General features: G+C 38.3%; 5 protein-coding genes across 9 annotated transcripts; 3 read left to right on the forward strand and 2 right to left on the reverse strand.

Annotated features, from left to right (window-relative positions):
• Positions 1-1439: 1439 nt before the first annotated feature.
• Positions 1440-6739, forward strand: LOC103703381 (GDSL esterase/lipase At5g45950). Its single transcript, XM_008786223.3, has 5 exons — positions 1440-1747; positions 3735-3865; positions 5639-5872; positions 5952-6198; positions 6277-6739. Exons 1-5 carry the CDS (start codon positions 1483-1485, stop codon positions 6465-6467), a joined length of 1068 nt encoding a protein of 355 aa, XP_008784445.2. The 5' UTR covers positions 1440-1482; the 3' UTR covers positions 6468-6739.
• Positions 6740-8384: 1645 nt separating this feature from the next.
• LOC103703427 (LOB domain-containing protein 2-like) lies at positions 8385-9104 on the reverse strand. Its single transcript, XM_008786266.2, has one exon. The coding sequence runs from the start codon at positions 9102-9104 to the stop codon at positions 8385-8387; it is 720 nt and encodes a 239-aa protein (XP_008784488.1).
• Positions 9105-13451: 4347 nt separating this feature from the next.
• LOC103703382 (rac-like GTP-binding protein 7) lies at positions 13452-16144 on the forward strand. 2 transcript variants are annotated; one of them, XM_039129026.1, is made up of 7 exons: positions 13452-13770; positions 13879-13966; positions 14441-14550; positions 14661-14724; positions 15124-15188; positions 15284-15359; positions 15787-16063. In XM_039129026.1, exons 1-7 carry the CDS (start codon positions 13672-13674, stop codon positions 15804-15806), a joined length of 522 nt encoding a protein of 173 aa, XP_038984954.1. In that variant the 5' UTR covers positions 13452-13671; the 3' UTR covers positions 15807-16063. The 2 variants fall into 2 exon arrangements, with proteins under 2 accessions (XP_038984954.1, XP_008784446.1); XM_008786224.3 differs by having other exon boundaries at positions 13455-13770; positions 15284-15349; positions 15787-16144.
• A 1520-nt stretch (positions 16145-17664) lies between these two features.
• Positions 17665-21898, forward strand: LOC103703429 (ras-related protein RABA1f-like). The gene is made up of 2 exons (XM_039129027.1): positions 17665-18292; positions 21090-21898. Exons 1-2 carry the CDS (start codon positions 18075-18077, stop codon positions 21520-21522), a joined length of 651 nt encoding a protein of 216 aa, XP_038984955.1. The 5' UTR covers positions 17665-18074; the 3' UTR covers positions 21523-21898.
• Positions 21899-22765: 867 nt separating this feature from the next.
• Positions 22766-27711, reverse strand: LOC103703384. Of its 4 annotated transcripts, none has more exons than XR_005512848.1 (6): positions 27484-27711; positions 27250-27355; positions 25868-25945; positions 23754-23855; positions 23271-23418; positions 22766-23170 (listed from the first exon to the last, which is right to left on the reverse strand). XR_005512848.1 is itself a non-coding variant. In XM_039129028.1 (5 exons), the coding sequence occupies exons 2-5, from the start codon at positions 27257-27259 to the stop codon at positions 23356-23358; spliced, it is 546 nt and encodes a 181-aa protein (XP_038984956.1). In that variant the 5' UTR covers positions 27260-27355; positions 27484-27711; the 3' UTR covers positions 22766-23355. The 4 variants fall into 4 exon arrangements, 1 of the variants encoding a protein (XP_038984956.1); XR_005512847.1 differs by having other exon boundaries at positions 25575-25945; XR_005512849.1 differs by lacking the exon at positions 25868-25945.

A 27711-nucleotide genomic window follows, 5' to 3' on the forward strand; every position in this document is an offset into this window, starting at 1 on the left:
ATGCCATTGATGAATGGGTTGAGTCATTGTCCGATCACGCTGATCATAAAAATTGATCTATCTGACTTATCTTAATAGAACTCAATTGTCAGTATTAAAAACAATATTTTTAGGTTTAGATTATATTAGTTAGGTTTACCAGCTCGGTCACTATTCATGGTTGTTGAGTTTGAGCCGCCTAGCCCTAGAGTTCAAACTCAAGTAGTTGATCATCGATCATGTCGGAATGTTGAGCTCTCAACTGAAAAGAGTATGAAACATTTTAGCCAGGTCCTACCCAAATAAAGCTCCCACTGTTTCAAGCCAATCCAGTCACCGAGGTGTCAGATCCTACTTCGTGGCCAAAATATCCAATCCCATGTTTTACTGGATAGAACTTGGAAGCCCGCTGCCGGTCTCCCCTACTGCTTCTAGAAATACTTGCACAATATTTGCCAAAGAAGCTGGCTTATACATCCACCTTACTCCATTCAAGTGCTTCTTCCTCAAAAAGGGCAAGAAAAGTCTCCTTCTTTCACTCAAAAAGAAATGCTACCACCAGCACGTAATCATCTTAATAGTTTTTGGATTGGGGCTGTATCAACTATTAGCTCACCCTTGTGCAGGTCTCAAAGCATTCTGAACCTTCCTATTCATCCATCCATGTAGCTCTCGAAGTAGCTATTGCATGATTGAATAATTGATTCATGCAAATAAAGACGAGTTAGGAAGGATTAATCTTCCTTCGCACGAATCTATTATTGGATCGCACAATAGTTTTTCAAAACTGTGCAGACAGCCGGATAAAGGAGTTTGGACTGCTTTGAGAGCTATGTATGTCGCGAAAGGAGATCAATATTTTTCTTTTTTTTTGGGGGGGGGGGGGAGGGTCAAAAAAAGGAGGGAGGAATTAACACCACCTGCGTAGCAGCCCCCACTGGGCCCCACTTTTACCAGAAAATGTTTGATGTCGGTAGAAAATTTTTCATGCCCTTCTTACCAGCATGTGTGAATCCGCATGTGAGTACGCCATCCTAGCACCACCTCAGTACGAGAGGACTAATAGCACTTCCAACGGGTAAATCAGGCGGGAGGCATCCGATCTTTACATTTAATCGACGTCCGCATATTTCAAACCTAGATTATTTTGTTGGAAACAAAGCCTTATTTTAACTGTGCTACCATCTTGGTGGTACCACAGCCCATAGTTTTCATGGTGCATGCATCCATTTTCTCTACTTCAGCGGCACTCATTGCAGCATTCGCGATTCTTCCATACTATATACACCTACGGAAGAATTAACTACACCCCAACTACTCGAAACAGTATTTCGTCCCATCCCAGTTGTCATCGGTCTATACCGGCAGCGAGGCCCACGACAGCCGTTTGGTAGTGCAAGCATTAAGTAGCACGGGCAGGGCTCCATATCCAGCCTGGGTTCTTTCTTATAAAGGCCAGCCATGGGGTAGCTTTTTCTTTTTTGGTCGAAGACGGAGTAAGAGATGATGACGAGGTCGGGAGCCATCGTGGCTGTGCTGCTGCTGGTGGCATTGCAGATGAGTGCAATGGCAGCGGGGCCGCAACCACCGAGGAGGCGGTGGAACACGACGTGCATTCTGGTGTTCGGAGACTCAACTGTGGATCCTGGAAACAACAACAGGCTGCCGACGGACTCCAAGGCCAACTTTCCGCCGTATGGCAAGGACTTCTTCCATGGCCAACCCACAGGGCGGTTCTGCGACGGCAGGCTCGCCACTGACTTCATTGGTAATTAACTTCTAGTTATATATATATATATATTTATAAGCTTCCAGCCCTCCCCCTCTCCTCATGCACCATTACCATTTTGTTTACAATATTTACGAATATCAATAATTAACATCAAGAAATTCTTATATTTGTAGAAATATCTTCTAACAAGTTTGTTAATATATATATATATATATATATATATTTATGCTACAATTTGAAAGTAATGTTAATATATAAATTTTTAATATATACTTTATAATTTTTAACATATCTTCAATATAAAATATTGTTGGATTAATGATTGAGATCCATAGCCATAGTTGAGATCCCATAGCCATAATTAATCGATCCCGCACATCCTTATTTGGGATTAGAATTGAACACACAATTAATTAATGTATACTTTAAACCAGTATTTTTATTTTATTTTATAATATTCTAACTTATTAGTGAGAAAAATAAATATAGGCTTCAGTATTAGTACTTGATTATTTATGATAAGTATTTAGTGAAGTGTTATTTCTCTCTATTTAAAAATATTAAAATAATATTGCATATTCTATGACAACGATGAGCTACAAAAACTAATACAAGCAATTTATTATGAATGCAACATAAATTTTTATTTCCCAAAAAATACTACTAAAAAAAATATTGTGCTGCAATAAAGACGGGCTATATATAGACTAATATTCAGAAATTTATTATAAATGCTGGACAAAATGTTATTTCCTGCTATTTTTTAAAAATATAATTAAAATAATATTGTGGATTCTATGATTTTTTGTAATGACCTCTTATATTAAAATGAAAAATCCAACTGAACAATAGGAAAAAAAAAAAGAAGCAAAGAAAAGACCAAGACCTTTATATGCTTGGGTTTGGATTCAACGTCAATGTTTTGCTTCATGGTGGAAACTTGCTGTTTAAAAACCTTAAAGAAGAGGGGGGGGGGGGGACTACTCATGCATGAGATGTAACCGATGCATGGGACGCAATCACGACGGTCCTCGTAATGCATCATGACAGCATTTATTCTGGAAGTTAGAGTGTGGGACATGGCAATGCTAATTTTGTGCACAAATTAATGTGCTAACTAACTATGTGCAAGACGGATAGAGCGAAACATGTAGCAATTAATAAACCAATCTAACTCTTAGGACCACCTCACAATAGCTGTCACAACTCACAAGGCCCCTCATTGATGTTGATCTACTTCCCACCATCCTATCACCGGATCGCTGATAGTTAGGTGTGGCTTAACCATGTAGGACAAAAAGTCCACAAATAACAGTTCCTTAATTTCACGGCCTACATCAAGTATTAGTTAGCAGGAACTCAACATGTACTCTAACAAAAACATGAGTTTGGATCCTCTACGATGCATGATTTGTCCTGTGGAGAGCGATACAGCTCTGGATGACCGCCGCATTATTCAATCACACAAACAAATGCTTTATATGCCATACACTGTGCTCTATCTGATAGCCGTCCACCTCTATGATTGGATGATGTGGTGGCCCTTCAGATTATAGCTCTCAGCTATGATACAAAATATGGATCCAAGATCAAAATGTGGGGTGCCAAATTTTGTGGCCGTAAGGAAAACTCTTTGACATCTGGTGGTGGAGGCCGCCATGCCTTCTCAATTGTGGACATTACAGTGTAGCCGACAATTCACCAGTTGGTCAAATTTTTCTTAAGCCGCAATGGCTCCTCATGGCAACCCGGAAAGAACATCATGGAAGGAAGGGAACAAAACATTGGGCACAGCATGAAAGCAGCCAGAAGAACGTAAATGAAAACCAGCCTCTACATTCCCATCAGCTCCTTCCGAGAGCTTCATTTTACTCTGTGAACAAGCAGGCAAACTCCCTTCCTCTCCAGCCAATCAAGAAAAACATATATAAGTGTAATTGCTTGATGTTCTTCCATTATAGGATTTAAGCTCACTCTGTACTTGGTCTCTGCAATGACAACTAGTGGATTTGCAATGTTGCAGCTGAGGCATTCGGCATTTCAAAGAGCATTCCAGCTTTTTTGGACCCAAATCTCAGTCTAGAACAGCTTCAATATGGAGTTAGTTTTGCATCAGCTTCTTCCGGATATGATGAGTTTACCGCTACAACTGCAGTACGGTGCCCCACAAAAACTCTTTCTTTCTACATTTTATATGATAATATATATTACTTTTCCTTTTTTTTTGATAGAGAGATTGAGATTGAGAGAGAGAGAGAGAGAGAGTCACCCTGTTCCCATTCACCGAAAATGAAGGAAACATGAGAACCCAGCTGAAGCTGAGGAACGTGAAAGTAATTATAGCTTGGGAAAATGTTTGATCAATCTTACTACAACTAGATATGAGATTGAATCCTTGACTAGCGAAATCGGTCGGATATGACATGGATATACTAAACCAAGTCATGAAAACACAAGAGCTAGGTAGTAAATTAGTAATGAGATTTTTTTTTGAGAAAAGCCAGCAATGAGAAACTCGAGATGATTTTATTACTTGTATATATTTTTAAACACATAGGTTCAATGCCAGGATCTACTTTTTGCAATAAAGATCTTTATGGTGAAATGTCCTATAAAATATTTTGAAGCTATTTCTCTAATCCATTTTCTGGATTGTAGTACCTTCAATAGTTTGAAGCTATTTCTCTAAATATTTTATCTTCTTAAAAGAAATATTTAAAGGTTTTCAAAATGATATAACAACCCGAAAATTTCACTCAAAATTTATCGCTCTTTTTGAATTGATCTCATGAAGTGCGCCACGTAACAAAGTTGAGTGAATGTTGAAAGCCACTTCAAGCGATTTTTACAAAGAGGATGGGAGTAGCTCTTCTGCATGGAAGACCATCTTGTACGTTGCCCGATTATATTTTGTTACACAAGATTTTGCATGATCATACAAGCTCACACTCAATCATGCATCTCAAATTTTCTTCCAAGTATGATTGGATGGTCGTGCAAGCAAAAGACATTAATCATCTTTCATACAAAAGATGGGCTAATCCCACTCCTCCATTTAGAGTCGCTCCATCTACACTAGTACATAAATCTCATCCAAAATTATTTAGTTGGCTTGAACATGCACCTTTTACTTTGTCATTCAAATTTTGTTTAGATAGTTAGTATCCCTCCGCAGAGATCCTAAATGGTGGCATCTCCACCATATTTCCAAAATAAAAGAGAGTAAAACAATCTTAGCTTAAAGTCGTAACTTGATTTGATAGAGATAATTTAAAAGCTTCTCCAGTGTTAACTTCTCCATTTAGGTATTTATTTTCAAAAAAAGTATCATATTTATTCAATTATTCCTAATATAACCATCCAATGGTACTAACCTGCAAAACTCTTTCCTTACTACATATATGCACTTATCCTTAAACTATATAAAAGTGCCTTAATTTCTTAGTTTTTAAATTTCAAGAATAACCCTACAAAATTACTATTAAAATTTAAAGTATTTCTATAACAACTCTAATGGATTTCTTTTAAAAGATTTGAAACATACTAGACTTCTCTCTCGGAAAAAAAAGGGTTTTCTAACATTAATGGACTTTGAGGAAAAATCCAATCCAATTTAATAAAATTTTTAAGAAATATAAACTAATTAACTTCATGCCTTTTAGAATTATAAGATTTTAATTAAATTATTTAGCATTCATGCACATATAACTAAAATCAGGTTGCAGTGCGATATATCCAGAACGAAAGGGTTTAGGCTCCAATAAATTATTGCTCCTGCATAAGATGAAAAGAACAAGAAATTAGCCTTTTGTGTGGTCTAAAGAATTGCTGCACCAACTGACTATAACCATTTGAGCTTTTATTCTACAGCTAAGCATAGCGTCCTAAGGTTAATTTCTCTTGCAATTTTTCTCGCTTGGGTTGCAGAATGTGCTTCCATTTTCCAAGCAGTTGGAATATCTAATGCATTATAAGATCCATCTCAGAAGGAAGGTTGGACCTGCGAAAGCCGAGCAGACTGTGAAGAATGCCCTCTTTGTAGTGAGTGCCGGCGGCAACGATTTCATCCAAAATTACTTTTTGCTATCCAATCGGTCAGGGCAATTCACGGTGCCACAGTATGAGGACTTCTTAATCACACTCATGTCAAAGTATATCAAGGTATTCATCCCAACTATTTTAATCACATACTTTATTTCTTGCTCTCCATATCCTTTACTAACTTTCTCTGAAAATTCAGGAAATGCATAGACTTGGTGGAACAAAGTTTTTGGTGGTCGGTCTTCCTCCAATGGGTTGTCTCCCACTTGTCAAAACACTTACGAACACTAAAAATTGTGTTAGTAGCTACAATGATGCGGCCATATCATTCAACTCAAAGGTAGTAGCACAACTGCATGCTCTAAAGGAGATATTAGGAGTGAAAGCTACTTATCTCGATATTTATGGAATTTTAAGTGAGGCCACAGAGAACCCCACGAAGTATGGTAAGTAATGGCTGCATATCTAAATTCTTATGCTGGTCTGGAGACTCTCATAAGTGCTTCATTTCCTTGAGATTGTAGGATTGGTAGAGACATCGAAGGGGTGCTGCGGTTCAGGAGTGGTAGAGGTGGGGGAGGCATGCCAAGGTCTAAGCACGTGTAGTAATCCGAGCAGGTACTTGTATTGGGATGCTGTTCATCTCACTGAAAGAGCGTATCAGGTTATTGCAGATGCAGCACTAGGTATTCTTGCCAAGGAGGGTTGGAGCTGAAGACATCCTATAGTTGTGTTGTAGTGGTGTAGAATATTGTACTGCTGATGCTATTGCTGCTGCTGCTGCTTTTCTCGTTCTCCTGCTTGCTTTTGCTGCCACTTAGATTACAAGCAGCATATCTATGTATGTGGATCAGATAATACTGTGTTTTCTAGGCTCTGAAATGAGGATCAAGCGCGTATCATCAAACTAAGTTGCACTGGCAGCAGCAACAAGCTGTGCATGCTTAAGTTTGCAAATAATCTTATATCATGAATCATTTAGTTGAAGATGGCATGTGACATTCCATGGTAAGTACTCTTTTTCATCCTCACCTCTCACACTCTCTCACGCAGCTCAAACTTTAAATTCTTGGATAACGGTGCTGGTGCATCCAAATAGAAAACCGCAGTTATTATCCTACAGATGTAGAGAACGAAATATGTTGAAATATGTGCGGCGGCATCATTAATTATCCATACCTGAACTTGTCCTGCATGATTAAAAATTTGCACCTCGGAACAAATCAACTATGAATGGTATAACGTATTGTTTACTCACCCATATGGAGAGCATTCAGATGGGTTTTGCATGTTCCCGTGGTTACACTCAAAAGGTCCTGCTTATTACTTCCAGCTCGGGGCCCCACCAAGCCATCTATTCATTGAAGTTGTCAATAACTGTGTAACGGGAATTTTAAGTATCTAATTTCACGCCCGCAATGCGGTTCTCTTCTATGAAGTGAGGGTACGTAGTTCTCTTCTTCCTCTTCCCAAAAAAGAGGAATTCTCTTTTGGATGAACATGTTATATAGGGATTTTATAGATTCATAAAATTATCATGTTTGCTTGTGTCGCTTCTGATCTTGTAGCAAAAAGGTTTTTACGGCTTGCAGCGCAACAAATATCTCCCAAGTTTGAGGTAATATTCCTAATTAAAATGGATATTATAGTTTACGGCAAACAAATTCTGAAAGCTCTTACAGTTTGCTGAAGTCTGCACTTACGAGATTTAAGAAGTTGACGAAGATGAGTAAAAAACATAAATATATAGGATTAAGATCAACAGGTGACATATTTGCTTGTGCATGTATGGTTGCATGTAAGTGTGGATTTCTTGCGAGTCCAGTTACTGCAACTAGAACATTTTTAATATTAATTTACCGTAAGTGCATGCTCCCACGAGCCAATAAACTATTATCAAGAATGTTTTCAGTGAGAAAGAAGCACAATTATTTCAAAAATATTCAGGGTATGCAATCAGAATCCTTGAGGAAGGCAACAATAATCTACATCCTCACATTATATAGCACATTACATGGTATATAAACTAATGCGATGAAGTCCTTTGAGTAGGTAAATTGTTCCAAGATTCACAAGGAAAAGAAAATAACTCGAACATAACTTTGGAACACCTCAGCATATTGTATTAGAAACAATTTATACCTCTTTAAGCTTCTGAGCTTTGATTTCCATCTGTGCTAATAACGGAGTCTTCCAACTTTGAGCATAGATAACATGGCAAAACAAAATTCTGTCTCAAATTAATGCTCACTAATAAGATGAGTTTAATTATAACACTATGTCAATGTCCAATATGACAACAAACTAATGCTCATAATTACAGTAAAGGAGCAGTAATGAACCTAAAGTAAATAATAATAATTATTAGTACGAAGAAAACTAATACATATGCTGCAACTCCTGAATGTGCTGGAACTCCTCTCCTAGCAAGAGACCTCTCTGCTAACCCCTCCTAGTTATTCCATCTCCTTTACCATCTACGGTTGAGTATGAAAAAAAAAAAAACGAAAAACAGAAATTAAAAGAAGAAGCCAATTCATGAGACGAACAACAATTCAATCTTTAGAAAAAAAATTACCAAGTTAAATAGGCAGCGAATTACCTCTTACATATCCTATCTTCCTGCGTTCATCTAATGATATAATGCACCGTGACCATTGTTTCCCTGTCCTCCGGGTTGGTGCATATAGATAGGAGGATGGGGATTATGGTATCCGTTGATCAAATTCCCATTGTTAATAAGAGGGTAGTTGACCATATGCTGAGGTACCACTTCAGCGAGGTGCATGGCTCCGCCGACGTCGCCGCCGTTGTTATTGATGCCTCGACGGATTAAGTTAGCACCACCGTTGTTGTTGTGATTATTGCCGTTCGCCCAAAACCGACCCGGCTGCGGAACAGGCGAACGGTAAGGCTGCGGCAGGGGCTGACGACTGCAGTGGCCGCACTCTCGGATGACGCGGCGGAGCATGGCGTTCTCCTCCTTGAGTCTTATGACCTCGTTGTAGCAGCCATTAGCAGGGTCGATACTTCTCCAGTCAGCCTCCCACATCAAGGTATCGGCGCAGCGCTCCCGTTCGGGGATGCTGTCATTGGCCTTCAACATCTTGGTGAGGTTGCTGACGCCGTAAACCTTATGCACCTGGCCGAACTCCCTCGTCCTATCGGCCGGGAAGTAGGGGGCCAGCTCGCAGCTCTCGGAACACTTCTTCCTCTGGTGCTTGCACGACGCGCATGCCTGGTGGCCGCCCTGCCCTGCGCCGGCACCAGCGACAGGGGCCGGTGCCGGGGCCGGCGCTGGCCCCACAGGAGGAGGCAGGGGTTGGAGAGGATGGGGGACGTTTCTCTGCATCCTGGAAGACTAAATCCAGGGGAATTATTCTGCTGCTCTATGCTCTATTCCAGGGCTTGGTTGCACGCAAAGGTGGTCTTCGGTAAGAGAAAAAGAGTGGGGAGTTCGTGTGAGGTTAGGACTGGGGGAAGGGCAAGGGGAAGAAAAATATGACGGTTTTTATTTGTTTAGAGGGGAGGCACGGAAAGAAGGCAAGGTGGGGGATAGAAGCGAAGCAAAGAGGATTTGGTTTTAGGGTTTTGTAGGTAGCTCACAGGAAGATTTCACAAGACGGGGATCTAGAAACAGATTCTGAGATGGATTGCGCCTCCTCCTACCATGCAGAATTATGGTACAATTACTATAATAGAGTTTTTGGACGGTCGACATTAGTTCCTGCAGGCGGCAGGACTGCTCGATTTGGTAGGACGCAACAAGAATCCTAGATTTCTAACGGTTGTGTTTACTTTATCTTTTTAATCTGGAGAACTTGATTGGGTCGATAGAGACAAGATCTAGTTCTTGCAATCTGGCTTCGTGTGGAAGGCGATTGTTGGAGTAATTCCTAACGTTTATTAATTACTAACGAAGCGATTGGTTGCGTGGTCCCGCCTGAAGTGATTTCGGCACTGCATTTAAGATATTTTCTACCAAAAAATAGAAAATATTACAGGCATTACTGACTCCAGTTCCTCTACGAAGAACTAGATGGGATGGATCGCGTGTCAAGATTCCATTAAATTACGCTTGCTTTCTTCAAAGTAATTAAATAGCCAAATCTTTAAAAACAATAAGAGGAAAACAAGCTCACCATCTCTAGATGCTCCAACGATGAAAGTCTAGTGCATTGAACTATCTTCTTTTTTCTGTTTATTTGTTTGTTTGGATTATATATCTTTTCTATTTTTCAACGGTCCTATTTGCCAAGTTGACCAAAAAAAACATTAATAGAAGGGAAAAAAAAATCATGGTTTATGGGTGCAACATGATGCTTCTCTTATTGCCTTTGATATCGAATAAAACTTTTATCAATAAATTATGTTAAGTTTGAAGAATAATTCTGAAAATTTTCTGTTGAAATGTTAAAAAGATTCCTAATGTATATATGTGGATGCCTAAGCATAGGCCTCTCCAAAAAGGAGTCCTACAAGTATATAGGGTAATCGTATAATTTTTTTAACCAATGAATCATACCGGTATACATGTTGGACTCTAATTGCGAGGTTGAAACACCGCACTTCTTCCAGAGTCCAAATGATATTGAACTCCGGACGCTTCGAATATAAATAAAACAAATTGGATTCAGCGGCAGAGCTTGAGATGGTGTCCAAATAAGCTTAGACTGGTCCATGCAATAAGCGGGCCATATTTCTTTTCGATCCGAGCCCGTGACCTACTACTTTTAGACCAAGCCCAACAAAGATTGAGCCCGTGACCTACTATTTCTTGACCAAGCCCAACAAAGATCTAGACCCAGCCAGGCTGGCCAACTAGCCCAACCCATCGACAGCAACGCCCTAATGACCGAAACTATCCCACTTTACCTTCATATACATATAAGCAAGTGCTGGTCGGACAAAGAAACAAGATTGAGCACACGAGCAAGGCAAATTATTAGGTGGAACAGGGTGAAATCATCCTAAATGGATTCATTTCACCTTAGGGTGAAATTATTAGGTAGATTCATTTCGCTCTAGATCAACAGTGGACCTGATCCACCTAATAATTTCTTCACGAGCAACGGCAGCCTACAACCGAGAACGACACCACCTTAATTGTATCATTGGTGATAAGTTGTAAAATAATGTGATACAGTTCATGAAGAAAAGGAGTAATTTAATCTTTCTGTGGTGTGCTAATATGTTTTGTTTTTGTAGTCCTATGATCATTTATTCTAGATGCATATAAAATGGTCTCAAAAGAAAGCATGTCTCGCAAATATACAAGCATCAACTTTTTGTTTTTCTCCTAATTATCACTTAGATGCCCATATAGATTCTAAATTTTTTGACCTGCGACAAAGATGGCTGGGAGCCTAAATGGGACCTGTTTAATTTCATGTCACTGAACAGGGAAAATGAGAGCTACTTTGATCATGTTGTTTTCTTTCTTCTTCTTAGGAACAGGGAGGTCTTTCTTCTTATGATGGGACAAGATAGGATATAAAGTTAAGAAGAAATCTTGCACAAACAAATGACTACCATCCTTGCAATCAACTGGTTCTTAAGAGTATTGAATCATATAACCCCATGCATGACTTAGCCACTGTGATGCTGTTGTACTTGTCCAATTGTGATTCATTTGTGCTACTCGGTATGGTGATGTTCCGTTCGTTATAGAGCCAAGTGTAACTCATTGATTTGAATCATGCAACATCATCGTGCCGCCTAAATGCAATCTAGCTAATTTATATGGTGCTTGCTGACCAAGTTAGGTAGGACCACATTGTGCAAGGAGATTGCTAAAGTAGGATAAAATGCATAAAAAAATTAAGAAAAAAAAACATGCTTAGCATCCAAAAGCTTTTACTTACAAGAGGGGACTTGTCACCTAATGCACATAGATCTCCCTTAAAGTAGGTGCTAAGCCGGACACTTAAAGATTATTCTTTTGCTTTCATGTTCGGTTAGGAGGTCTAACTAGCACTAATTGTTACATGTGTGGCACCATCAAAAAGGCTTAACATACTTCTGCACCTGCACCCTTTCTTTGTATAGAGTTTTAAGCTGGATGTCCTCTTATGTATTGACTTTAAATAATCTGTCCAAATTTTCTGGCGAGCCATATATTTTGCCATCCTCTTTTTTCAATCATATCAACCATGTTCACCATCTATCACACCTTCTATCGTCCTAAATAATGCGGAGAGCAACATCGGAATACCAAACAAGCAAAATATATATATTTTGAACACTTGAAATTGAACATTGCATGGAAACTTCTGCGATAGCAAACCTAATTCTCTTTCGTTTCTGGCATTCTACCTAGCATTGCACTTGTGTCTAACCATGCTATAATTCTTCTTTGTAGCCACATAGTAATTGCTTTTACTATCACCTTGCTGCATTGACATGTTGTTGTTCACAATATCATGGATATGAACGTTCTCTCTCTCACTCTCTCATGTGTGCAATACATCTGTATCGACCTATTGGATGGGTATGTGAAAACTATACTAAAACATGCCAAAATCCTCATATCCAATCAATAGATAATTATGTGCTATAATTACCTAATCCTAAGATTATGAGCAAATTGCAAATTAGTATGAAATAGAATTCATTTCAACAAAATTTATCAAATATGAAAAGAGTAACACATTAGTATCTATGCAAGGGTCTTGCCCGAAATATTGTACGAGTACAGAAAGGTGTCTTGGTGGCTGGGAGTAGGTTTTTGTGTAAAGTGACATAGGTTTCGCTTACAAGTTTTATGCAAAGGTATATATTCATTTAGTACTAATTATACTACTCTTCTCCTTCTTCTTTTGAGAAAAGCAAAAGTTAAAATCAAACTTTAGGTTTTTGTGTAAAGTGACATAGGTTTTGCTTACAAGTTTTATACAAAGATATATATTCATTTAGTACTAATTATATTATTCTTCTCCTTCTTTTGAGAAAAGCAAAAATTGAAATCAAATTTTAGATTTTTGTGTAAAGTGACATAGGTTTCGCTTACAAGTTTTATACAAAGGTATATATTCATTTAGTACTAATTATACACTTCTTCTTCTTCTTTTGAGAAAAGCAAAAGTTGAAATCAAACTTTTTCAGGCTATCAGCTAACCATGTATGAGCATGCCTTCCTCTTACTTGGACACTCATCAAATGAAGCCACCTACCTAGTCCACCAAGGAAACATTCCGATCCTACTGTTAACATTAGATAGCCAGTTTCGACAATTTAGGCCGTGCCAAGTTTGAACATCAGCCATCAAAGGGCTCTCACAGCAGCATATCTTCCATAGAATACGCAATTTAGTTACTCAAATAAAATCTAGGTAAAGTTTCTTCTATCCCATTGTTCTCTCCCTTTCCCACGTTTCTATGAAATTAGCTAGAGGATGGTGGCACAATGATGGCCTCACCATCATAGTGATTTGGTAGGTAATTAATTAAGCAAAGGCTTCCCTCCTTCCCCAGATCGATCCCATCATTCCCTTCTCTCCCTTCTCCCACACTTAACCAACCAACACTCAAATGGGGGCTGATTGGTGGATTCTGGCTGTGGTCTTGCACTCAAAGCAACGCAAAATAAAAGAACATCAGATCATATAGTGCCGACCATCATTGCTCATCCCCCTAGCTCAAGAGTGTGAGGTGTGCACCCAAATGCTTGTGGGGCTACATTCACCTCATTAAAGAGACCTTTCCTCATCTTTACTCTCATTCCCCCCTCTATTCCCATTCAAAAAATTCAAACATCCCCACCACACTTAGCCACCAAAATCCCCACCATAACCTCTTGGCTCTCTTTTCCTTTTCTACTGCCTTCCCCTTTCTACTTCATGCTTTGAGTAGTATCCTTAAAGCATCTATACAAGCAGTACCAAGAGAAGGAGAGGAAGAGAAAGAGAGGGAGTCTCGAAGATGAGCACGGCAAGGTTCATCAAGTGCGTGACCGTCGGCGACGGGGCTGTCGGGAAGACATGCATGCTTATCTCCTATACCAGCAATACCTTCCCGACGGTAACACCGAAAACTCTCTTTAAGGCCAAAGGTCTCGATAGCTCAACGGCTAGTGCGGCAAGGTCCATGGTAACTCAATTTCTCTTGTTTCTCATTTGCCACTGATAGGATTATGTTCCCACTGTATTCGACAACTTCAGCGCGAACGTGGTGGTGGATGGGAGCACGGTGAACCTCGGGCTTTGGGACACTGCAGGTCAGCCTAAAACTTTTTTTCATCCCTCTAATGAAAAGCCTGAGCGAGATTTTTGCATGGTGGCCGGGTTAGAACTGAATCTATGTTCAGTGGCATCAGTAATATTTGCCTGGATTCAAATTTCCTATCAGCTTTATTTTTCCTCTGACGATGACAACGGCTAACAATTCAGTAGCTCATACTAGATTATGGTATTTGCTTAGTACGGGGGCTCACTTTTTTTATGAAAAAGTTTTGTGGGGTTCACTAAAAAACGTATAAAATGGATGATGACAGTGGTCGCCAATGGATTGATTTATGTTGATGAGGTGAGGTGGAGTGGATGTGTTTATTAGAAACTCTATCTTGTTTATCGTTAAATTAACAAAAAACAATGAGGTGGAAACATTGATAGCTAACCTCATGTAGAAAGATATGCTAAAATAACAATAAGATCATCTCTACAGTTTGTTAAAATTAATTTTACAATTGCAGGGCAGGAGGACTACAATAGGCTAAGACCTCTCAGTTACAGAGGTGCTGATGTGTTCTTGTTAGCTTTCTCTCTCATTAGTAAGGCAAGCTACGAGAATATTTACAAAAAGGTTATACACTTCTACATTTCGCATGTCGTCCTCTTCTCTTCCAGCATTGTTGGATCTCCAGGGATGCAGGTTTACTTTCAATTCTTCTTGTTTCTTTGTTAATTTTACAGTGGATCCCAGAGCTAAGGCATTATGCTCCCAATGTACCAATCGTGCTAGTGGGAACTAAACTTGGTAAGTAGATCGATAGATTCACCTATATATGCATCTCTTCAAGCTTAAACAGATATATCACAGATTACTACAGATCAAATTAGATATCATTAAAAAAATATTTTGTCCATAAAAAATCACACTACAATTCAAATACATCCGGCTATGGAGTAAAAAAATAAAGTATTTGTTGCGATTTACTCATCCAACATATTATATTATGGCAATCAGAGTATATACATGATTAAACTACTTCTCTCTCTCTCTCTCTCTCTCTCTCTTTTTCTTTAAAGAATTTCATTCTTGGATTATGCAAACATATTATTCTCTCTTGATAAACATTTTTTCCCTAAATGGGTATTTACCAGCAATATTATTACATTCCAGAAACTAATATTAGTGGTTTATATTATGGCATAGATTTACGTGACGACAAGCAATTTCTCATTGATCACCCTGGTGCCACACCAATTACAGCCTCGCAGGCAAGTCTATTTGGCAAGAACAACAAATATTATAATCGAGCTCTTTTATCATGCTCTGTGAATATTTCACAAGTTATTTCTTCTGATTGGATCAGGGAGAAGAGCTGAAAAAGTTAATAGGTGCAGCTGTTTATATAGAATGTAGTTCCAAGACTCAACAGGTACAATCAGGTTATAGTTTAAACTAAAACTGTAAACTTAGAAGAAAAATCGTAGTTCTAAAGTTGATACTGAAAATTTCTATTATTACTATTTTTTTTTTTGTCTCGAATATGTTTGTAAGTTTCTGATGGATATAGAATTTATACATAATAAAAGGGAAGCTGAAACCTCACTATTTTTGTTAAATTATTTGTTTATTTCATATTATAATAAATATATTAGATTGCTACCTGTAGCACTTAAATGTACTTCAGTTTCCAACCATTTGTTGGAAATGTTCTCATTTTAATAAATTATGGTAAAATCTTTTGAAGTATTTATGGTAGAATACTTTCAAAATATTCTTTTAATGTTTTATTAGCGTATCGTACCTTTTACAAACTATCATATTAGTTATGATGAATATTGTAATTTTCTATATTTTTTTATTGTGCAGAATGTGAAAGCTGTGTTTGATGTTGCAATTAAGTTGGTCTTATGTCCACCAAAGCCGAAGAAAAAGAGTAGAAAGCAAAGGTCTTGTTTTATTTTATAAGTGTCATGAGTTTTGTTATAATCGATTATTGTTGATCATTTCAAAAAACAGTTGTAACTATATATCAAAGTATTAGCCTTCTTGTTTTCATTTATGATTACTTTTAGTGAATGCACTGCGCGTCGAGATCTCTAAGCTGCTTCTTATAATGTAATTTGAGTCCCATTTTCTTTTGTGACGTAATTGTTCTCCCTATGAAATCTTTCATGGGAATGGTTCACCGACAGTGATTTATGAACAAGCAAATAATTCATGTGTACATATACTTGTTATCTACAATCCTTTTGTTTTTTGTTTTTTGCTAGATACTATATACAATAACAATATGTTACGCTATTGTTATAAAATGATTATTGATCCAAAGGGAGGATAAAGCCTGTTTTTCAAGGGTACTCGTTTTATCTGAATTCATATATTTTTGTCTACAAAATTCATGGTTAGGTAAAGTTGGCCTCTATCCCAGTCCAGTTGCATGATTTCATTACACTAGTGATTTCAGCTCATATTTTTGTTGATTCACCTATTGAACTTTGACCTAACTGAACTAGAACATAAAAAAGAAAAAAAAAAGATGCTTCTACTCAACTCATTGGACGAATGACTAGGTTCTGGTTATATACCCATTAAACTTTGAGGTAATTAAACTAGAACAGAAAAGAAACATGGCTCTACTCAACTATAAGATGAATGATTGGGTTTTGGTTGATTTACCATTGAACTTTGAGCTAACTGAACTAGACTAAAAAAGAAAGATAGCCCTACTAAACTCGTAGGATGAACGACTGGGTTCTAGTTGAGCTGCACTAGACCAGATCAACCTACCTCAGCAAAACAAAAAGAGTTTGATTTACATTGTGAGTTCTCTTAATCTATTCTCATCTTTTTAACCACACTCCTCCCTCCAACCATAATTCGCGAGTGCATGAATTAATTTACATTTTCAACTGAATGGAATAACTGCCATTCAACTACTTTTTTTCCCTTTCCTTTTGACTCTCTCCCTCAAACACCTGCAATGCAATTGCCGGCTTCAAGGAAGCGCACCTCTCTTCATGGTCGTTCATTAGAATCACAGGATCGACCGCATTAAATATATACAAAATTAAAAGTGACGCGGTCATCGCGACGCATGCCAATCTCTTCACGTAAGCTGTCACGCGGCTCGGAAAAGCTCAGATAATTCAAAGCCGAGAAAAAAAAAAGTCATATCGACCAATTCCATGGCGAAGGTAATGGACTGCTTACGTGGCAACTTGATTTAAAAAAAAAAACCACGACCACCACATCACCCGCACAATGGTGGCCGTGAAGGTGCGAGTAAAAACCTTCTCCTTCTGTGATTGAGTGGGTCTGAGTGAGGAGAGCGCTGCTGAGGAAAAGCCGATGCTTCATGATATTCACTCGTTACTGGAAAAATATGACTCCTATAATTTATAGAAGGATAAACTATGCTACTGATTGGATTGTCTTTTTACTATTTATCACTCTAGAGATTTTATTTAGATAGACTCTGTATCGAGCTCTTTTGTAGCTTTTTATTTTCTAATTTTATTGGCTGCATTTATATTCATCAGATTGTTGAAAAAAAAATAAATAAATAAATAAAGAATTTTTTTTGTTGTTCCAACGTTGTCCTCCGAAATCTAAAATAATATGCTATTATTCTACGAGACTTTTTAAACTGTCGCACGGAACACTCTGACCGGAAATTTTCCAGTCGCCTACATGGACCATCCATTGGCCTAAAAAGGACCAAAAGCTCCGTCGGAACAGCGCAAGCCAACGCTTCTTTTCGGACCCCTCGCGTGCATGACCAGAGATCGGTAGGACCCCTTCTACCGAGGATTGCCGTCTTGGAATTCCCCTCCGCTTCCTCAAGCTTGGATTGGAATCGTCCACCCCACTCTTAAAATCTTAAAATTAGAACAAACGCAGAGAGAGACTCCACCATTCTCGCTCTCCTCTTATCATCATCATCTCTCAAAGTGGAAAGCTACCCGAATAGCCAATCCTCGTATCTGCTGAGACGCGGCAGAAACCAATACACTGCTCGAAGAGAGAGAAAGAGAGAGAGAGAGAGAGAGAGAGAGAGAGAGAGAGAGAGAGAGAGAGAGCAGGGAGGAGGTTGGATCTGGTGACCAGAAGGAAAGCAGGAAGGGAGGAGATAGAGAGGGATAAGAGGGAGAGAGATGTCGTACAGGGCGGACGACGACTATGATTATCTGTTCAAGGTGGTGCTGATCGGGGACTCGGGGGTGGGCAAGTCGAATTTGCTGTCGCGGTTCACGCGCAACGAGTTCAGCCTCGAGTCCAAGTCCACCATCGGCGTCGAGTTCGCCACCCGCAGCATCCACGTCGACGACAAGGTCGTCAAGGCCCAGATTTGGGACACCGCCGGCCAAGAAAGGTCCCTCTTCGTTCCCTATCTCTCTTCTCTCTTGATCTTTATCTCATAATGTTTCGTTTATATTTTTGATCCGGATCGGCTGGGCCTTGCTTTATTGATCGAATGCCTAAAATTTTGTTCCTTTTTTGTTGTTCCCTCCCTGACCGAGTATTTCCGTTCGTTGCCGAGATCTGGTCGGCAATTTTCTGTGCCTCTATCTTAACTGCCATTGTTTTATATATATATAATTGAGACTTTAGTTTTAGAACATTGGTGGCATTTATTGACAAGCATGATGGATGTAATTCTCTTTGAATGAGACAAAGATATCTTGGTGTAATTATTTGCTATTTCATGGTTCTAGATCCAATTTTCATGCAATGCCTTGGTGACGGAAGTGTCCGTAAGTAACTTAGATAGCTATCTCTTACTGGCAATAGCCAAAGCCACATTATAACCAATCCCATAGTTTTCATTCTTCTCTCCGTATAAGATCAATTTATTCCAAATGAAGCCTTGAAATAAATCATATATATATATATATATATATATATATATATATATATATAAACAACTCCAAAAAACCCATTTGAATCGATGGTAAATTCTGCTACAATCCCTTGTTAGAAAACTGACCTCCCGCATCAATTTTATCCAAAGATTTTAACTACGATGCTTCAACTTGAGTACCTTTCTGGTACAAGTAATAGGATGTTGTTGATCATACTTTATTTTCATGTTACTTATGTCTCATAAGACATTTATTCGGATCCATGTTTCCTACCCATTTGCTTCTAATGGATTTTGGAGCTTCATCCTCTAGGTTGTTTTGCATCGTTTAAGAACGAAGCAGAATGTCAAATCAAGGTAGAACAGATGCTTCATTCTTTCTAGTGTAGAATCAACTTTGCATGACACAGAGGCGAGAATCCAATTCGAATGCATGTGGGTTTCATTAATTTGGCAAGAGGAGATATATAAGATTCAAACAAGTAGAAAATCATTATAGTTGATAGCTTTAGATACATTGATGTTGGTAATTGTTAGAACATTCAGCTCATTTCTGTTGTATGGGAGCATGTACAACTGCATATTTCGTTAAATAATCCCCTTGATTTTCATTGTAAGATGAATGCACTCAAGAAGCTTTTAGCATCACTCTTCTGCGGTCTCTCTCAGGTTTAAAGTGTGCACTTAATATTATATGATCTTAAGTATTTGGATATACCCATCTCTGCTGTGTTAGCCTCGTGGCTGTGACCATTGCCTGATTATGGTGAATTAGAAAAGAAAATTGGATATAGATTGATAAAAGATAAGGCTTATTTTTATGATTGTACATTTTATATATAGGAGAAACTTGAAGACCAATTCATTTTCTGAGTAGAATGAAGTATATGAAAGTTTGGTGTAAAAAAATACTCAGCGGAAGCTAGCAAAAAGGTTAGCTGATGGAAACCTAAATAAATAAATAGATAGATAGATAAGAAAAAATCTATACCAGAATCAGGACCATTTTGGAAATATCACTTTCAAATTGGGTCCAGGGATTGATACATTGGATTGGAAGCAAAAATCTTAATATAAAAGTAATTGTGATATCAGATAACAGGACAACTATTTAATCTGGAAGTGCTTGACCTTACATTATGTTCCAAGCAGTGAGGATGGCAACAAACTTTTGTCATGTTTGAGATTATTGAAATTCGTTGTGCCAATATTCGACAAAATCATTGTGCCAATACTCGACAGTTTCTGAACTTTGCACCTGAAATTGACAGTGGATTCATGTAGTAGAATCACAAATATAAATTTGTTTAACAATCAAAGCAAGTAGAATTCATCTACAGGAGATAAGTTTAGAATCAACAGTTAGATCTGCATACAAAGATCATATGTGTGTGTGTGTGTGTATTATGTGATGCATCTGCCTACTGATGCTAAATTGTGATGCCAGTATAAAAAAGTTCACAATTTAGTGACATGACAGAAACATTGGGCTGAAGCTCTCTACTGTCATGTATGTCAGAGGAGCACCCAAAGTGGTCCCTATTACATGTCTACTGTTAATTTCTTGTGAATGTTTGATCTGCATATCGTCAAGTTAACGTTTGCATCTTTCTTCGTAATGCTTTGGGAAAGCAACCAGTGTATGGCCACAATGAGGAAAAAAGTTAGATGTCTGATGTTTTTTCTAGGACTAGAGCTGCTTTAGGTCCTCTATATTGATTACTAAGAAGAAGCCCCAGTCCATCTGTCATGGATTAGTAATGGACATTAATTGATTAGATTTAGAATAGTTTTATAAGCTAATAACTGCCACAACATTTCGCTGATGCTCTGATTCTGAATGTAACTACCACATTGCAATCCTGGATGACCAAGCCATGTCATGTGGGAGGTGATGCAAGCTTATTTGCTGCCAAGAGGCGCCTGCTTGTCTCTTTTCCCTGACCAAATGTAGATGTCTTCCTGCACCATTTTGCACCTAGGTCACTAGATATCATCCTCAAAGTATCAGCAGCTTTGTCAGACCTCGGTTAGTTACACCACTTAATGTTTTTTCCCCTCACATGGATTCTCTGTACAGTTTGATCTTTTAATGAGCCTTTTCCAAAATATGCTGCAGCTGGTTCAGTTTGTTTGGATTATAATAAAGTTGACACATTACTTTGTTTTGGTCGTTGTCCCTCTTTAACATAGATGGATGCTAGTTGGGCTCTCTCTGCCTTACTCTATCATTTGAAATGCCATGTAGAATTAGCTTTTGACATTCATGCAAACTGACATGTTCTGCTTCTCCTGTTTCTTTAAAAAGATATCGCGCAATCACAAGTGCATACTACAGAGGAGCCGTTGGTGCACTTCTTGTTTATGATGTCAGTCGCCATGTCACATTTGAGAATGTGGAGAGGTGGCTGAAGGAGCTCAGAGATCACACAGATGCCAACATTGTGATCATGCTCATAGGAAACAAGGCTGACTTGCGCCACCTAAGGGCTGTCTCCACAGAGGATGCCAAGGCCTTTGCGGAGAGGGAGAACACCTTCTTCATGGAGACATCCGCTCTGGAATCAACGAATGTAGAAATCGCCTTCACTGAAGTTCTCACTCAGATCTATCATGTGGTCAGCAGGAAGGCTCTTGATATTGGCAATGATCCCACAACTTTGCCCAAGGGTCAGACTATCAATGTAGGCACCAAGGATGATGTATCAGCTGTCAAGAAAGCCGGTTGTTGCTCGACTTAGCTCCCTGAAGTAAGGCACCTCATCTTTAGGATCCTTAGCTGCCTTGAAAGTATAACAAGCTGCCTTGCATGTACGTATGAAGAAGCTTTTGGCAAGATGCTTTTCAAAGTGCATTTCCTCTTAAGAAGGTTCGCATTTTTTATGACATGAGTGTGAACATCTCTTAGGTTTTATAGATATTCAGATTACAAGTTTAAATTCGGGGTGGTTGTCATCATCTTCCAATTGATGCAAACCTTTCTTTTTATTTTTTTTTTCTTTTTTGAGCTTTGATGTGTTGTTTTAATTCATAGCCACAGCATTCTGTTATATTCTCTCTCTTTTTTATGGAATTACAGTGCATCCAATAGAAACATCTCCTTTTTTTTGGTTGTGATAGGCTAGTTCTTTTTATTTACTTTCCAATCTTCATCTCTGGGATGATCTGAGTGTTGTTAATTGATCGTTCCGGATTAATTTCCCAAATTATGAAGAAATACGTGTAGTTCATGGTATCATTTATCATAAAAATTACGCAGATAGATTGCAGTCTCAGATTTTGGCTGCTCTATTCTGGGGGCATCAAAAGAACCCTACCCTTTAAGTCCATGATGACGGCCTCCAGCTTGACAGCCCTGGTCTCGATTCGCCGATACGGCTGATTTTTGCAGTGGGGATTTTTGTTTGCAACAATGCACTTGTCATTGAATATTTTTGATGGCACACTGGACTTCGGCTCAAGCCCTACATTCTTAAGAGAGACATTAAAAATACTTGCTTTGAGGAAATCCGTCGCTGGCTAAGAAGAACAGAGATGGGAAATGACGTTGATTTAACTGAGAAATCCACATATTATTCCCCGAAGATCTGTTGTCTCATTTGAGATTTTTTTTTGTCACCATTTCTCATTTCATCGATATCTGTTTCTGGGTCCTGCATCCGTAGTGGAGCCACAGAAGTTTAAAGCCATAAATTTCACAAGCAAACAGAATCAAACAAGAACAAACGAATCCACCTCAGTACAAATTCTCTGGTTCTAGGTCAGATTGATTCATGGTCTGACCATAAGTTCAGACAGAGAAAAATTCAGTGCAGCATTCAGATAAATCCATGATGGAAGGAGGGAAGAAGAAACAGAAATAGGAATCCTACCTACAAATCAGCCTCAAAACACATGAATCATCATAAGATCAAACACCAAAGGGAAACCATGAAAAGAATTACATAAACTGCAATCATAAAACAATGACAGACATTAAGCATCTCAGAAAATATTCTCATTCAAATTAAGCATTGAAGGCATCAATGAGTATCATTTGGCCTTAATAAATAAAAAGAACAATCAACATCAGGGATATGTTGAGGTGCTGAAATCATGCTGCTTAGAACTTCCATAGATTAGAAATCTGGGTGAGAGTTAATGAGAGGAAGAGAGGGAATAGAAGACTTGAATGAATGCTTGACCACCAGAACCCTTGTCGAAAACCAGAACAGGACATTATGGTGATATTGGCCATTGTTGAGTTCACAGAGGCCCGCTTGCAGACCAGCATCTGGGTGCTCACCAGAAATTAGCCGTATTGTCAGACCTGGGCTGCTGGTCCCCATGCATACAAAAAGGCTTAATACCGGTCAAAGAGGTGAGAAGCAAACCTCTTCCATCAGCCTCCTTTAAGATAGGTTAGAGAAAAATTGGCATTTATATCACCAAACAAGAGGAACTTAAGCTGATCAAAGCAGTCCCACTACAAATCTTTAAGAAACAATACCTGGCAGACAATGCAAATTCCATTCTCTGATTGGGACGGTGAACCCAATGATGAGGATGTTGATTGCTGGACATGCATACTTGTCCTATAATTCTTCTGACAAACCACTTTTGACATCTCCAATATTTTCTTCTAGGTCCATAAGTTCCTGTGGTGGTCAAAGTAGATAACTTTGATTACAGATTCTCAAAACCACCAAAAGCTAAAATTTTCTGATGTCCTAAATTGCTAGAATCTCAAAATTCAGAGGCCAAAAGGGTTAATATTAATGTTCCCCTCTGGGAATTGTCAATTATGTGGATGACTGTAAGAAATCTGCTGAAAATCTTAACAGAACAAGAGCATGCACTGTGAAAGTAAATGGCTATAACATGAAAAGAGCAATAAAGACAACAAAAAACCCCAGCATTTCTTCAATGGTTTTATCCAAAAAAATAAATGAATAAAGAAATGAGCCGTAATATCGTATGAATATATCATTACCTCATATGACATGTCATCTATATCCCTTCTCATGTCACTGTACTGGTCAAGATCATCCTCAAAACCATTGAACTGTGCAGTCTCCATGAGCTCAGCAGCGTCCTGCATGCAGAGAAGTTATCAACTACCATTATACAAATCAAAAAGGCTAGATATATTGTTGGGAAAATAATAAAATACGTTACCATGCATGAAAAGAAAAAGCAGATGCTAAAAGATAATTTCTTAATTCACAATAATGAAATTGATTGTTCAAAGCTTATAGCATTGTCAGCTAATTGATATGTATATGCATGTGCAGAAGAGCAAAAGATAATAGGTCGCAAACATACAGTCGCCACACATATTATATAACAAAAATACATCCACTGCATCTACTCATTAAGTTCTGGTTACCATTTGTTCTTCTGCAGTTCAAGTATATGGATTTGCTTATGGCGTATATGGATCACGAAGGTCTGGGTCACGCTCACGAACGTCAGAATCAGGCCTAATCTAGAGTTTCTAGAGCAAGGCATGCCGTGCTATACCAAACTGCACAATACGGAGCATACCGAACCAAGCAGTACATGATAAACCGTACTGTACCGATTCAATATCGGTATACGGTACAGGGGACGTACTGATACTTAGTATGCCGAACCAGCCCCCGTACCAGGCATACCGATATAGTAACAAGGTGGCACCAATATGAGCTTTGGTACCAAGATATTGTACCTTATTCTAGAATTTTGATGTTAGAGTCACTTCCACCCTGCACCTAAATCCTTGTGACTCAAATTTAGAAAAATACAACCATGTAACACTTTGAATTATGCTTCTTGCTGGGTTTAAATGTCTAGCTTTAACACCTGCACCATCCTCACCTCCGCCCCCCCCCCTTCTCTTCTCATGCACAAACAAACAAAAAAAGCACCACAACCCCCTTCTGCTACTAGAGACAAATATCTTGTTCTCTTTCACGTCATAAAAATATCAATATGGAATGCATAAAATAATAAGGTTCACCATCTTGATACCGTCCTTTGCAAATTAAAGTGGGCTTGATTCAAAAATTACTAACTCCCCCTAGCCCATACTTTGATGCTGACAATTATCTAGTTTACTACTTGGTTAGCCTCCTCCACGACAGTGTGACTCTTCACATTTTTATATGTCAATCCAATTTCTAATTAGGCACTCAAAAAGATCTAATTTTAATAAGAAATAAATATTTCCATTCTTCTCCAAACAGGTTTATTCATTAATGCATATTATCTTCTAATAATTCCTGTGATCCCAATCAACTAGATGTGACTTTCAGCTAGACATTTAGCAAAGTACTCCTTCCCATCCTATTCCAACAGGAACAGATCAAGGAAGTTACCGAGGCAGAAAAGGGAAGTTACACAACAGTCAATAGGAGAAGACATAGAATAATGAGAAAACCACAAATTTTAAGTAAACAGAGTTATATAAGTAAAAAATGGTGTCACATAAGTCAGGAAGATCCAGATTTTCAGCACAACTTGATAAAACTCCAATATATTTTTAACATTGCAAAGAATTCAGGGAAAAAATCCCCTAGAAAAAGGACCATTCAATTGTGATAATATTAAAATTCAAAATTTTTATAATTTTGAGCAGACATGGAAATACTAATTTATTTATAGAACAGCATTCCACCATATAGGAATAACTAGAGGACCATTTCAATGACTCACTTTTCTAAGTTTGGTGCCTATAAACTAAGGAAAGAACCCAAAATATGTAGGTCAATAGTTTCATGTGTGCTATTTTTAGCATGAGAGAGAGAGAGAGAGAGATTAAAAAATAATTTACATCGAATGGGGGATTTCTAGGATCATAGCTAATTCCTGGAACTGCCTCAAAGATCGGAGGAATGTACATCAGTCCGGATGTGGATGGCATGAGCCCTACAAATCTGAAAACTGATCTTTGATCATCACTCAGAGGATATAAATAGTTTGTATGCAAATTGTCGAGTGGATGCCAGTAAGGTGGTGCAGGTATTTGAGTGTCATGGCTGTAAACACCGACTCGCAAGTTTTGCACAGGTGAATAATTTTGATAAGTATTAGAAAAGGATGGATGATGCATATTAAATGCAGTACATCTGTTGGATGAGTTGCCCTGACATCCTTGTATGCCCATATCTGCAACTTCTTGAGGCCCTGAATTTAGGCATGTCCCTGATAGAAGCCAAAGACCTTTCAATCAGCAGTCCATCTTTCACAATAATAAAAGCATAGCTGAAATTATAAATAGGAGACTAGCAAATCGTGAGGATTTCCTTTCTTTTTTCTTTTCTTTCTTTGTATGGGCTCTAATAAGTTGCGGCTGTAACTTGAGAATCTATATGAGGGAGCAAAAGCTCAATGTTACAAAATAATCATTGCTACAAAATGGATCATGGAATTTTCTTTTAAAAAGTTACTTCCTATATGGTAGGTCAACATTAGCTGCTTTAAGTAAGTTGAGCAGAAAAAAGCTTTCAGGAAATCTAGAATATAACAATCTTTCCTCAAATATCTGTTGTTTACCGTGCATATAAGTTGTTGCATCAGTGTAATTCTGATTACAATATCCCCCATCACCAACATAATTTCCAAACAGCTCCATGAAAGCATTTCTTGAAGGTTGAAGGGACTGATCCATTTGATTTCTTTGAAGGAAATAGTTATAATGGTATGAAAAAGGAGGCACAGGCTGAAATCTGATGGCACTAGATCTGACTTCTACTGGTCCATTTAAAGATGAAGACATGTGAGGCTCATAGAAGTTTGCTGGAGCAACCTCACTTACATAATCCCTTGAGACAGACCAGCGATATTGCATTCCATTAAAGTGACTTCCATGGACACAATTTGTTCCAAGTGAAAATCTACTCTTGCACGAGGCTGTCTTAGGGAACTTTTCAATAGCAGGATGGATAGTGAAGTCAATAACATCAACCCTTATCATGCATTTTATGAGAATGGTAGCTAGTAAGGTACATGTTTCTTAAACACACACACACACACAAAAATCTTCCTTTATTTCTTCTTTTTTTTAAAAAAATAATTGTTGCTTGTTTCATTTACATGGACTTCAAATTTTTTTTTATTAACTTTTCTTCTACACAGAACTAATTAATGGGACATGATAAATAGTATTAGTCGAATTCCTCCTTCACGATTCATGAACCAAAAGCCTGTCAAAAGTTTTGTTCCATATTTTTTCCCCTTCTAATTCGTCATCTTTTCAACAAGAGCAATGTTGCACTATTTTTTTGTTCTATATCTTTTCCGTTATTCCTTCTGCAATTTAATCTTATGGGTTTTCTTCTTATGAACAACTGCATCGATTTTCCTCATCTAGTTGGTCTATTAGAAGCACACTAAGTGATTCTTTTTTAATGACAACATTAATCAAAAATTCAACAAGAAAAAAAAAACTTGAATTTTATCGCATCAAAATAGAACTGACATGAAAAAAGAGAAAAAGAAAGCACTACCTTGTATCATTCAGCGGTAAAACCACCACCACAACCACCACAACCACCACAAGAAAGTAGGCAATCCCTCTTCTCCCTTCTCTTGCGGCCCAAGAACATAAGAAGGCTATCAACAGAGCACCAACAAAGAGACCATCACCGGAGAGAAATAAAGAAAGAAAGAAATAAATAAAGAAGGAAATAGCTGAAAACTATGAAGCCAGATCGGCGGCGAGTGAGGGGTACGATTAGTACCGAGACCAAGAGGGCTACTAGCCGACTTCAAAGGAGAGAACAGGAAGAGAAGCGAAGGGCGGTGCTTCGCTTTCCCCTCGTAAACTAAAAGCGTTTGCAATTGGAATCATAAAAACTTGTAATTGTATGCGGTACGCGAGAAATTTTGGAAAACGGATTTCCGGACAGGTCGGGTGGATGCACGCAGCCCGCAGAGGCTTCGAAAAAATGAAATGCGGGACAGGACTA

This window comes from Phoenix dactylifera, chromosome 8 (genome assembly GCF_009389715.1).
Source record: "Phoenix dactylifera cultivar Barhee BC4 chromosome 8, palm_55x_up_171113_PBpolish2nd_filt_p, whole genome shotgun sequence".
Lineage (NCBI taxonomy): Eukaryota > Viridiplantae > Streptophyta > Magnoliopsida > Arecales > Arecaceae > Phoenix > Phoenix dactylifera.

Excerpts from the sequence above, each read along its gene's own strand:
- LOC103703381 (XM_008786223.3), top strand. The coding sequence starts at position 1,483 with ATGATGACGAGGTCGGGAGCCATCGTGGCTGTGCTGCTGCTGGTGGCA. Across the intron at positions 1,748-3,734 it reads GCTCGCCACTGACTTCATTG|CTGAGGCATTCGGCATTTCA; the intron begins GTAATTAACTTC and ends GCAATGTTGCAG. Across the intron at positions 3,866-5,638 it reads AGTTTACCGCTACAACTGCA|AATGTGCTTCCATTTTCCAA; the intron begins GTACGGTGCCCC and ends CTTGGGTTGCAG.
- LOC103703427 (XM_008786266.2), bottom strand. The coding sequence starts at position 9,104 with ATGCAGAGAAACGTCCCCCATCCTCTCCAACCCCTGCCTCCTCCTGTG.
- LOC103703382 (XM_008786224.3), top strand. The coding sequence starts at position 13,672 with ATGAGCACGGCAAGGTTCATCAAGTGCGTGACCGTCGGCGACGGGGCT. Across the intron at positions 13,771-13,878 it reads CCAGCAATACCTTCCCGACG|GATTATGTTCCCACTGTATT; the intron begins GTAACACCGAAA and ends TGCCACTGATAG. Across the intron at positions 15,350-15,786 it reads GTAGTTCCAAGACTCAACAG|AATGTGAAAGCTGTGTTTGA; the intron begins GTACAATCAGGT and ends TTTATTGTGCAG.
- LOC103703429 (XM_039129027.1), top strand. The coding sequence starts at position 18,075 with ATGTCGTACAGGGCGGACGACGACTATGATTATCTGTTCAAGGTGGTG. Across the intron at positions 18,293-21,089 it reads GACACCGCCGGCCAAGAAAG|ATATCGCGCAATCACAAGTG; the intron begins GTCCCTCTTCGT and ends TTCTTTAAAAAG.
- LOC103703384 (XM_039129028.1), bottom strand. Across the intron at positions 23,856-25,574 it reads CTAGAAATCCCCCATTCGAT|GACGCTGCTGAGCTCATGGA; the intron begins GTAAATTATTTT and ends CTCTGCATGCAG. Across the intron at positions 23,419-23,753 it reads TAGATGACATGTCATATGAG|GAACTTATGGACCTAGAAGA; the intron begins GTAATGATATAT and ends TGACCACCACAG.